General features: G+C 58.7%; 1 protein-coding gene across 2 annotated transcripts; it reads left to right on the plus strand.

The window, feature by feature from the left end:
- Positions 1 to 1,714: 1,714 nt before the first annotated feature.
- Positions 1,715 to 10,990, plus strand: ABCG4 (ATP binding cassette subfamily G member 4). 2 transcript variants are annotated; one of them, XM_057432028.1, is made up of 15 exons: positions 1,715 to 2,236; positions 3,691 to 3,920; positions 6,046 to 6,163; positions 6,247 to 6,379; positions 6,615 to 6,665; positions 6,840 to 6,985; positions 7,283 to 7,406; positions 7,652 to 7,766; positions 7,998 to 8,137; positions 8,357 to 8,455; positions 8,644 to 8,812; positions 9,350 to 9,450; positions 9,646 to 9,804; positions 9,954 to 10,072; positions 10,164 to 10,990. In XM_057432028.1, exons 2-15 carry the CDS (start codon positions 3,692 to 3,694, stop codon positions 10,387 to 10,389), a joined length of 1,929 nt encoding a protein of 642 aa, XP_057288011.1. In that variant the 5' UTR covers positions 1,715 to 2,236; position 3,691; the 3' UTR covers positions 10,390 to 10,990. The 2 variants fall into 2 exon arrangements, with proteins under 2 accessions (XP_057288011.1, XP_057288010.1); XM_057432027.1 differs by having other exon boundaries at positions 1,717 to 2,236; positions 3,688 to 3,920.

A 10,990-nucleotide genomic window follows, 5' to 3' on the forward strand; every position in this document is an offset into this window, starting at 1 on the left:
TATAAGAGGCTGTCCTGAGCACAGCAGGACCCTCTTTGGTCCCATAGCTGGAGGAAAAGACCTGGTGCATGGGTCCCCAATGTCTCCTTCCAAGCACCTGAGAATGGAGCTGGGCTGTGGGCCCTCATTGCCTACCATGGGGCCTGTTAGCCTGTGCCCTGCTGCTATTAATGTGGCCTTTGGCAGGAGCAGCCATCACGGGCACTGTGGTAACCCTGTGCTCTGCCACCTCTCTTCTCAGGAGTGGGTTTCTGAACAGGCTTCCTTCCCTAAACTCTTTGTTCTCCCCTTCAATGATCATTCCCTCCTCACTGGGGCTGTGCTCAGTGGCTTGCATTCATGCTGACACTGGTATCCGGCTCCAGCCTTGTGCTCCCTGGGAACTGCCCTGGCTCTCTCTGAAGCAGCAATGGAAAAGTCAGGTACTTTATTCCCCCAGGGAAGGAAAAGGTGGTCTGGAACACGTGTGATGGGATTGCCAGGGGAGCTGGAGGACCAGCACCACCACCATGGGTAATTAAAAGTATGTTTACAGGAAATTACACAGGTTTTCCCATCATGCAAAGAGATTCTCCTGCCTCCTCTGTCACTGAAGCCCTGGACAGAGCCCGGACAGGCTCCCCCTGCCACTGATACTGTTCTGAACATGTGAGCAACCATGGGAACACCACTGTGATTAAGGTCACTGTAGGAAGGTCCTACGGGCACTGGACTCCCATCCCTGCTGGCCTTCCCCTTTGAAACAACTTCACAAAAGGATGCTGCAGCAGCTGCTGGCTGCTGCGTGGCCACCAGCTTGGTCACAGTAGCTCCCAAACCAGGCTTGAGCAGTTGAGAAGGAAGGGGCTTTGACATCGAGGGGTTCACCTCCAGCCCCTGCTTGTGCCCACCTGCAGGGACACAGGACTGTTATGGTACTGTGCAGAGAGGGACCTGCTAACGGTGAGTGCCCTGGGGGTGGAAGTCAGGGTGCTGAATACAGACCAAACTGGATAGGTCCAGCGTGCCTTTTGCTCTGTGAGGAGACTACTTAAGACCTCTGTATGGAGCTTGGCTCCATTACTACCTCCTTGTGCCCTCCCTAATCCCAGCCTGTGGGCTGTCCTGCCCCACTGGCTGAATCTTCTCTGCGAGGAGCCAAATCACTGCCCTAAACTCTGTCCCAGTCCAAGGCTGGCTGTGGGAGGGGGGAAGCTTTCCTTGGCTCAACAGATGGTTTTTAATTAATACTCTTGTTAGTGCAGCTCATTTCCATATGTCTCTCGTGTTTAAGTGCTGTGGTGGGGGAGAGGTGTGAGTAACAGCGAGCGTGGAGCCAGGCGTGGTGCTGCCGAGGGCGGGGATGGCAGGTCCTGCTTGAAGAGATGCAGAAGTGAGTGTGTGATGTGGGTAAAGCCCTGAGTAGGTGCATTCCTCTATCAAGGCCCTATTTGGCCAGCTATATCACTACCAGCCCTGGCTCTTGATGCCTGGTATGAGTTTCCCAGGCAGCACTCTGTGCTGCAGCCCCGGTTTCACCCAGCTTGTGCCCCTCTTGGGGTGGATCTACAGCGACTAAGCGGTGTCAGAAGTGTCCCGGGCAGGACTGGACTTAGGGGGTGTTTATTTCACGGAGTTTTGGGCTGAGGTGGCAATGGAGGGAGCTGCGGTGAGCTCTGTCCCGTATGTGAACAGGAGCAGGCAGTGAGGAGGGTTGCTGGGAGCATGCGGAGACAGGGCTAGTGAACCCCAGGCTTGTGCGCTAGGGATGCTCAGGGCCTGGTAGCTTGCAGGGAGAGGAAATTAGGGCCGGTCCCTTTAAGAGGATTTTCGCTGCCTGGCAGTGCTGCCTGCCTGGGCAGCCCATCCTGCCACCCTGAGAGGCAGCGGCAGCCACAAAGCTGGAGGAGAGGGGCATCGCCGAGCAGCCGCGCTCGGGTGTGCTGATAGCGACTGCTGGGCGGTGGTCGGAGGGACCCTTTCCTTCCCTCCATCCCTTCCTGCCCGCCCGGCCGCCGCCCAGCCCAGCCCAGCCCTGCGGAGGGATGGGGAGGGGACCCCGGCTGGAGACCCGCGGGGACAGCGCCCAGCCCGGCTGCCGGCGCTGAGCACCGGCGGAGCCGCCGCCGAGCCGCTCCCAGCCCCCGCCGCGGGCATCGCCCCTTTGTCTGCGGAGAAGTGAGAGGCGGAGGGCGCTGCGGCGGAGGGAAGCACGGCCGGACCCCGCCGAGAGGAGCCCCGCGCCCGCAGCCTGCAGGTGAGCCTGCGGGGACACCCCTCCGCTGCCCGGGGAGCAAGGCAGAGCATCCTGTGCCGGGGATGGGCTAAGCCGCGGAGAGCGGCTTGTGGGATTTAGAGCTCCTTGTGCGCCCGGCCGAAGGAGTCAAGGTGAGCCCGAGGGCGCTTTGTGCCTGCGGTGTCGTTCTCCCGCTCCGAACCCCCCGCTGCCGCTGGCCCGCACCCTGGGGGCTGCGTGACACGGCGGTGCCAAGCGGGTGCTGAGCGCTGGGGTCCTCGCTCCTACCTCTTCTTCCCCGGGGCTGGGGCGGGCTTCCTTGCAGTCCTGAAAGGGATCTATCTGCAGCGGGGAGAGGGTTGGGAAGATCTCGGCGCGGCTCCTTCCTGGGAATTGTGTGTGTGCATTGCAGCTACAGCGGGGAGCTGCCTGCAGCCTGCTCTCAACACAATGTAGGTTAGCGAAGCGATAGGACCCCAGCCTTGGAGGCGACATGGGCGCCGGGCCCAGCCTCCTCAGGCTCCTTTTCCCAGGGCTGTGGGCATCCCCAGCCTCCCCCCAGTCTTTGGTGCTGCAGTGGGATCTGGGGTTAGAGGGTTCCACACTCTACTTGGCTTAACATCCCCCCCCAGCACCGCGGAATCTGCAAGCCAAGCGGAGATGCGAGGAGCTTGGCCGTGCTGCAGCCGGCTGTGGGGAGGACTGCAGGCAGATAACACTGCCCAGCAAGAGAACGTTTGGGCAGGTGTGCATATTAGCATCATGCAATGGCTCCAATTAAGTACTGGCCTGGTCTCTGAGGCTGTGTTGGTAAGGGCCAGGAAGGTGAAATGAGCCAAGGGAAGCAGAGAAGGACTCGCAGTAGTAGGGTCCCTTCCCTGTTCTATTAAGGCTGACCAAGGAAGCCCATGGGGATCCTGGACACCAGCTGAGTGTCTAATCAAGGCAGGTTTGCCCTGCCTCAGGAACCTGGGTGAGGCATGCTGTGCTTTGTCTGAGAAGCTGGCTGGAAAAGCCTGCTTGCTTGGGACTCCATGCCCATGTCCCCTGAGTCCTGGATGGGCCAGGCACGGGCAGCTCCTGGGGAGCCCTTAGGGCCATCGAGGCACCTCTGGGCATCTCCTGTTGAGGGCAGAACATCAGTTATCCCACCTCCTATCCTGTGCCCACCATGGTGGAGAGGAATGGGGCAGCTAGCCAGCAGCAGTAGGGCTGAACAGCCTGCTAGCTCTGCTGCCAGAGCTGGACCAGCCACAGGAGGTGCATGAATTATTGACTGATCACCTCGCTGTAAGCCCCTAGGCACAAGTTCAGCTCTCTGGCCAAGTCCATCCTTCTATCTAGCTGTGGGAGCCACACTAGAGCTGGGCAATGTATCACAGGGCAGAGGGGGCCAGCAGGAAAGGATGTGGAAGGACTTGTAGGCTGGTTTAGGGACTCACAGTGAGTCAGTCCCTGTGCATCTCCAACAGCAGGATGGCAGAGAAGGGTATGGATCCCGCGTGTGTCTCCATTGCCCTGGAGGACACGGTGTGCCACGCCAGCCCTGCCGATGCCCCGCTCCTCACCACCCACTTGAAGAAGGTTGAGAACCACATCACAGAGGCCCAGAGGTTTTCTCACCTCCCGAAGCGCTCAGCTGTCAACATCGAATTCATTGACCTGTCCTACTCTGTGCGGGAAGGCTCCTGGTGGAGGAAGAGAGGTAGGAGCTGCCGGCTGGGGAAGGGCAGCGGAGGGGACCTGCAGGGTTATCGCACCCCTGGCTGGGTGTCCAGCCCTGGGGTCTGTCTGAGTGCTAGACATGGCACTGTGGCTGGCTGTCCTTGCTGGGCACCCATGGGTGGAGGGCAGGCTCGTGTCCTGCAGCAGTTGCTGTGCACCTCTGCTGTGCAATGCCCAGGGAAAGCAGATTGCATCTGAAAGAAGTCTCTCGCCAGGGAATCCTCTGCTCAGGGCTGCATGGGGGAGATGGGGCTAATTTCCAGGCTCAGGGGCAGGCAGGATGGATGGGTTTCCCCAGTGCTCTTGTTTGGGGTATGATAGCTGTGTGTGATGTGCCAATAGCAGGAGACCCCAAAGGGTGCCACAGCTTAGAGCTTGGCAAGGAGAATCTGTGTGGTTTGCAGGGGATTTCCTCCCTGCGCAGCCGACACCGTGGTCCTCTTTCCTGTGTACAGCTCTGGCCGAGAGCTCAGGGAGGGGAGAGGGGAGGCAGATGGCGGCTGGTGGGTGGTAGTCTGCTTTAATTAGCTTTCTCAGTTAATGGGATGCCAATCAGGCAGCCCCATGAGATGGAGGGGGAGCTGATCTGCAGAAGCCGAAGGCAGGCAGGGATGAGCCGGGGTCTGGCATGAGCAGACCGAGGGCACAGGGCTGCTTAGCAAGGTGCTCTGCCACCCAGGAGCCCTGGATTGAGGCTTCATCCCGTCCTGTTCCCTAGGCTCTGCAGCGGGGGAAACTGAGGCACTGAAAGACAGTGGGGGCATTCTGAATATCCTCAGGATGAGATTTGCCCATTTGGGATGCTGAGGCAACATCCCAAGGGGAGCCATGGCATAACTTGGGTTCCCTAGGGCAGAGTGTGCTGTAGCACCCTGGAGTCCTCGGACCCGCTGCTTGCCAGTGAGCCAGTGCCCTGCAGGGACGGAGGGGGAAAGGCTCAGGCAGCTGGACCAGAGAGGAGCATCCCAATGGGTGCTGGGATCTGGGGATGGCAATGGGAGGGTCTCTCCCCCGAGGCCAGGTGGAGGAGGTGGCGGGGGGAGCTCCCGGTGCCTTTGTCCACAGCCCCCAGGATCCATCCAGGCTCTCGCTGTGCCGAAGCGGGAGGTTACTGGCAGTCAATGAACGCAAGTAACCGCTGCGCAAGCTGCAGTGGCGCCGACGTGAGCAGCATGCGCGGTGCCGGAGCTGTGTGCGTGGTGCCGGGATGCGATGGGGGGGCTGCCGGCCGTGCTTGCTCTGCTGTGGTCATGTACAGCCCCCTGCCCTCCTCTCATCACCCTTGCTGCCCCTCTGACTCCGAGGGGTGCAAAGGAGGAACCAGGAGTTTGTGGCGCTGGACCCCCTGTCCTGGGGATGGACAAGCCGGAAGGGCTACCCCCGCTAGTGTGGTGCTAGGACTATGACCTGTACCTGTATGGGCTTGCCCAAGCTGGTGGGCTGGGGATGGATGTGTTGCTCTCACCTGACACCAGCTGCCACCACGGGATGCAGGAGGGGTGTATTTTGAACAAGGAGATGCTCAGAGCTGGTCCATGGTTCAGCATGGTCCTAGCGCCCTTCAATACTATTGCTCTCCTGCCAGGGCTGTGTTTTAGGGACAGCTCCTGAGAGCCTGAGGCTGTGCCTGTTCTCTGCTCCCAACACATCATGTTCCTTCTGCCAGAAAATGCTAATCGGCTGCATTTAAAGCAGAGATAATTCCAGGTCTGATTAGCAGTGGCTGCTGCTGGGAGCCTCAGCATGAATGCCAATGAAGGCAACAGCCAGGCATCCAGCAGGCTTGGGGACTCTGCCTGCCCCATGCTACCCTGCTTCTCATTGCCCATCTTTGCTACCCCTATGGACAAGGATCTGAAAACATGCCCAGGATCAATGTCACACCCTGGTAATCTTCCTCGGCATCTACGTGCCCTGACCCAGGGAGTTCCCTCGCCTTTGCTGGGATCCAGGGCATGTGCCCCTTTGGTGCTGGAAATCAGTGGGGTTAGCCAAGGACCAGGGTCAGGGATCATGCTGAACATGACAGCTGCTGTGGCTGTAGCCCTGGGGATGGCGATGGACACAGTTTGGAAAGCCAGACCCATGCTGCTCTCTCCCTGCAGGGTACAAGACACTGCTCAAATGCCTGTCAGGGAAGTTCTGCCAGCGGGAGCTCATCGGGATCATGGGCCCCTCGGGTGCTGGGAAGTCCACGCTCATGAACATCCTGGCTGGGTACAGGTGAGGCTGGGGAAAGCCCATGGGTCTGGGAGTGCAGGGCCGGGGGCCCTGTGCTGCACTCCCCCGACTCCTCTTTCCTGCAGGGAGACGGGGATGAAGGGCCAGATCCTGGTGAATGGCCGGCCCCGGGACCTGCGCACCTTCCGCAAGATGTCCTGCTACATCATGCAGGATGACATGCTCCTGCCACACCTCACTGTTCTGGAGGCTATGATGGTGAGCGACGCTGCAGCCAGGCAGCCTGCTGGGCTCTGTGGGCATCCTGTGTCCTCAGGCACTGAGCCCACGCTGACATCAGGCATTTCCAAGGGCTCTGGGACATGTGGGCAAAATCCTGCTGTTGTTGCTCCCTTCATCCTGAGCCACTGCTCCCAGCCCTTGGGCCATGGTGCAGTCGGTTCCGTTCCCTACATGTGACAGTTGTGTCCCCCTGCCCATCCTCTCCCTGCAGGTCTCTGCTAACCTGAAGCTGAGTGAGAAGCAGGAGGTGAAGAAGGAGCTGGTAAGTGCAGAGGAAGGTATGTCCAGGACCCTTCATCTCTCCCCAGGATGGAGAGGAGGGACCCTGAGGGGACCAGGAGATGCTGAGTGGCTCCCAACAATGGAGTTTGAAGGGAGGTGTCAGGGATGGGGTGAGGGCCCATGGGAGCCCATGGTCAATGAGGCTGTCTCACAGGTGAATGAGATCCTGACGGCTCTGGGGCTGCTGGAGTGCTCCTACACCCGCACCAGCTCGCTGTCGGGGGGGCAGCGCAAGCGCCTGGCCATCGCCCTGGAGCTGGTGAACAACCCTCCCGTCATGTTCTTCGATGAGCCCACGAGGTGAGGGGCTGCCCTGCACTGCCTGCCCAAGCTGGGCTTCTCCTGCTGGGGGGTGCCGGGGGGTCACACTTGAGCACAGAAGGGCTGCAAGACCTGAGGGTGGGATGTGACTGTGCCCACCTGAGCCCCAAGAGGGCTCAGGGATGGCAGAGCTATGGCTGCAAAGGGATGCTCTATCAATCTGAAAAGATGCCCACAAGCAAGGGCATCTTTAGGATGTACTCCTCCTTCTCTCAAATCTCCTCTTCTCTCTCTCTGCTGTCTCTTTCTCCCCCACCCCATCCTGTGTGGCCACAGCGGTCTGGACAGTGCCTCCTGCTTCCAGGTGGTTTCCCTGATGCGGTCCCTGGCTCAGGGTGGGCGCACCATCATCTGCACCATCCACCAGCCCAGCGCCAAGCTCTTTGAGATGTTCGACAAGGTTTGGGCTGGGCTTGGACACAGGATTCTTCAGGGATGCAGGGTCCCTCTGGCTCCAGACCCAGCAGAGAGGCCATGGGAGGGATGGGCTGCAGGCCTTTGACCTGGGACTTGTGTGGCACACAGCCTTGCTGGCCGAGGTCTGGCAAGGTTGCCCTGTGTCGCCTAGGGCAGGGAGGTGGGTAGGAGCAGGCGACAGTGCCCCTGTTTGCTCTGCACTTCCCATATCCTGGCTTTTTCTTCCAGCTCTACATCCTGAGCCAGGGCCAGTGCATCTTTAAAGGCATCGTGACCAACCTCATCCCCTACCTGAAGGGTCTTGGCCTTCACTGCCCCACATACCACAACCCTGCTGACTTCAGTGAGTGCTCCTACAGCAGCTGGGGCCATGGTGGGGAGAAGAGGGTGGCAAGTTCCAAATCCAGTGCCGAAGCCCCATGGAGCAGGGCTGCCTGCACCCTTCCCTTTATGCATTGGCTGGGCAGTGCTGCTCTGTGGTGCAGCATCCCCGGATGCCCCAACCCCTGCCCCATGGGGATAGCAATGGCAAGGCTGGCTCAGCACCTCTCATGGATCCTGTCTGCCTCCACAGTTATTGAGGTGGCCTCAGGAGAATATGGGGACCTCAACCCTGTCCTGTTCCGAGCTGTCCAGAATGGCATGTGCACCATGGCTGAGAAGAAGAGCAGCCCTGACAGATCAGATCCGTCATGCCCAGCGCACTGTGTGGCGGTGAGTGGGGATGAGAGGACCCTCCTCCGGTGACAGGGAGCAGCAGGTAACAGGGTGCCCACCCTGGGACACTCAGTCTCCTCTGCCCCCAATGCAGAGATGTTCAATCAGCTTCCATTTGGCTTGAGCAACAGCAATGTGCTTGCTGCTGTACCTGTTCTCTCACAGGGAGCACATGTGAGCTTGACCCATGTCTCTGACTTGCCTGTTGTCTTGCAGGACGTGGACCACATCGAGAGCCACACATTTGCCACCAGCACTTCAACTCAGTTCTGCATCCTCTTCAAGAGAACCTTTATCTGCATCCTAAGGGACACGGTGAGGACAGGGGAGGCTGGGCCAGAGCTGAGGGGATGGGGCCTCTCAGTTGCTGTGGACAGGCAGAAACAGGAGTTGAATGGGGGCTGGAGTGGGGCTCACCCTCGAGGAACAGGCAGGCTGTCCCCTGATCTGCTGAGATGCTCATGGGATGCAGCACTGAGCCCCTGTTCCTTCTGTGCCTGCAGGTGCTGACCCACCTGCGGTTCATGTCCCATATCTGCATCGGGGTGCTCATTGGGCTGCTCTACCTGCACATCGGCAACGACGCGGGCAAAGTCTTCAACAACACCGGCTTCCTCTTCTTCTCCATGCTCTTCCTCATGTTCGCCGCACTGATGCCCACCATCCTCACCTGTAAGGAATTCCTTCCCCCAACACCTATTCCCTGCTCCCAGCCCAGTGTCAGAGGGGGTGCTCCAGCAGTGTGTCTGCAGGGTGGTGTGTGATGGAGCCAGATGAACTGGGGAAAAGGGGGGAAATAGACAAGAGGGACTGCTATTTGGGTATATTGCAGTTGTGCTCTTTAATGCTTGGCTATAAGGTACTTGCTGGCTTGAAGCAGAATGCTGGAGTTTTTAATGCTTTGGGTTTTTCTTCTGAGAAAATGTCTGTAGAGCTGCATTTTCAGCTGCTTCACCCCTCTTCCACTTCCTCAAAAGGTTTGCCTAAAAAGCCCCATCTAAGCTGACTTTTCTGTGCAGAAAGTTCCCATATTGGTCACTGACTTTGTTCCCTGGTGAAGATTTGCTCGCACACTAACGGTGCAGGCAGGAGGCTGCCTGGTGCTCTGTGCTGGGACAGCATCACATCTGCCTGCACCAGGGCAAGTGGGAGCAGGGGCTGGAGCAGTCCAGGCCGGGACATTGTTGATTGCTAACTCTTTCTATGCAGTTCCCCAGGAGATGACTGTATTCCTGAGAGAGCACTTGAACTACTGGTACAGCCTGAAAGCCTATTACCTGGCAAAGACCATGGCAGATGTGCCCTTCCAGGTGAGCTTTCAGCTGGGCTGAAAGTGTGGCCCCAGTGCTGATGTGCTTGCCTTGGCACAGCCAATTGCCTGGCTACACAGTTCCCTGGGCTGGCCTTTGAGGGGTCTCTGCATCCCTCCATCCCCTAGGAAGGGTCTGTGGATTGAAGATGTCCATGGGTCCATCACAGTGCTCTCTTTGCTTGCCCCTCTCCAGATCATCTGCCCCATTGCATACTGCAGCATCGTGTACTGGATGACAGGCCAGCCACCTGAAGCCACACGCTTCCTCCTCTTCTCTGCCCTGGCCACCGCCACAGCCCTGGTGGCCCAGTCCCTTGGGCTTCTCATCGGAGCTGCTTCTACTTCTCTGCAGGTCAGATGGGGCCCTGGCTTTACCTATTACGTGGAGATGGGAGGGAAGTTGCACGGGTCCCATGACAAGGAGGGATGGAGAGAAGTGTTGCCCATAGGCGTGAGTGCCTGTGGACAGGGACAGGACACTTAATGGTCTCTGCTCCCCAGGTGGCTACCTTTGTGGGACCTGTCACTGCCATCCCTGTCCTGCTCTTCTCCGGCTTCTTTGTCAGCTTCAAGACCATCCCCACCTACCTGCAGTGGAGCTCCTATGTCTCCTATGTCAGGTGGGACTCCATGCTCTGGGCTCCCGTAGGCTGGGGAGAGAATGGGGCTGCCTGGGACATGCAGTGATGCTCGTGGTGTGCTCTGCCTTAGGTACGGCTTTGAGGGCGTCATTCTCACCATCTATGCCATGGAGCGTGAGGACCTGGAATGCCTCGAGGACTTCTGTCCTTTCCAAAAACCCATCAAGATCCTGCAGGAGCTGGATGTGGAAGAGGCCAAGCTCTACCTGGACTTCCTCATCCTGGGCATCTTCTTCGTCATCCTGCGGCTCCTGGCTTACCTGGTCCTCAGGTACAAAGTCAAATCAGAGAGATAAAGGGGCCATGGGGCCCCAGTGCCGTTCCCAGGCCTGGCCTGCTCTAAGAGACATTCTGCAGATGGACACAGCACTCCTGGCAGGTCACGGACCGCAGCGGAGGCATTGGTAGGTGCCAGCCAGGCCTGGCTCAGTCGAGAAGGGTTTTGAGACATCTCGGAACTGTTTTAACCTTTCCATGCACTCTTCATTGCAAACGTTTTGTACAGCCCTGGCACATGCCACTCTGTCCCCCAGGACTGCCCAACCCCACAGAGCTTGGGTCCCCTCTTGTCACCTCTGCCCGGCACTGCCCTTCTCCACCCAACACACCGGGACTCTGGGAATGGTCCCATGGAGGCAGCTGTCTGCTGAGCAAGGTCAAGAGGAGAGTGATGTCCTGGGGCTGAAGGCAGGAGGAGACACCCACAGCATGGATCCACAGTGCAGCCCACAGCCCTGTTGCTTGCCCTAGGCAGCAGCACGTGTGTCAATGCTAAGAAGAGCCCAAAGATGCAATAGGCCAAATTGCACAAGGCTTGAGTGCTTCCTGTCACCATAGTCACAGAAATTACTGCATCCTCTTTTTTTTTTCTGCATAAATCCTCCCTGGTTTTTATTT

The sequence above is a fragment of the Pezoporus wallicus genome, unplaced genomic scaffold (assembly GCF_028554395.1).
Source record: "Pezoporus wallicus isolate ANWC-B61680 ecotype Strahan unplaced genomic scaffold, APGP_CSIRO_Pwel_v1 scaffold_8769, whole genome shotgun sequence".
NCBI lineage: Eukaryota > Metazoa > Chordata > Aves > Psittaciformes > Psittacidae > Pezoporus > Pezoporus wallicus.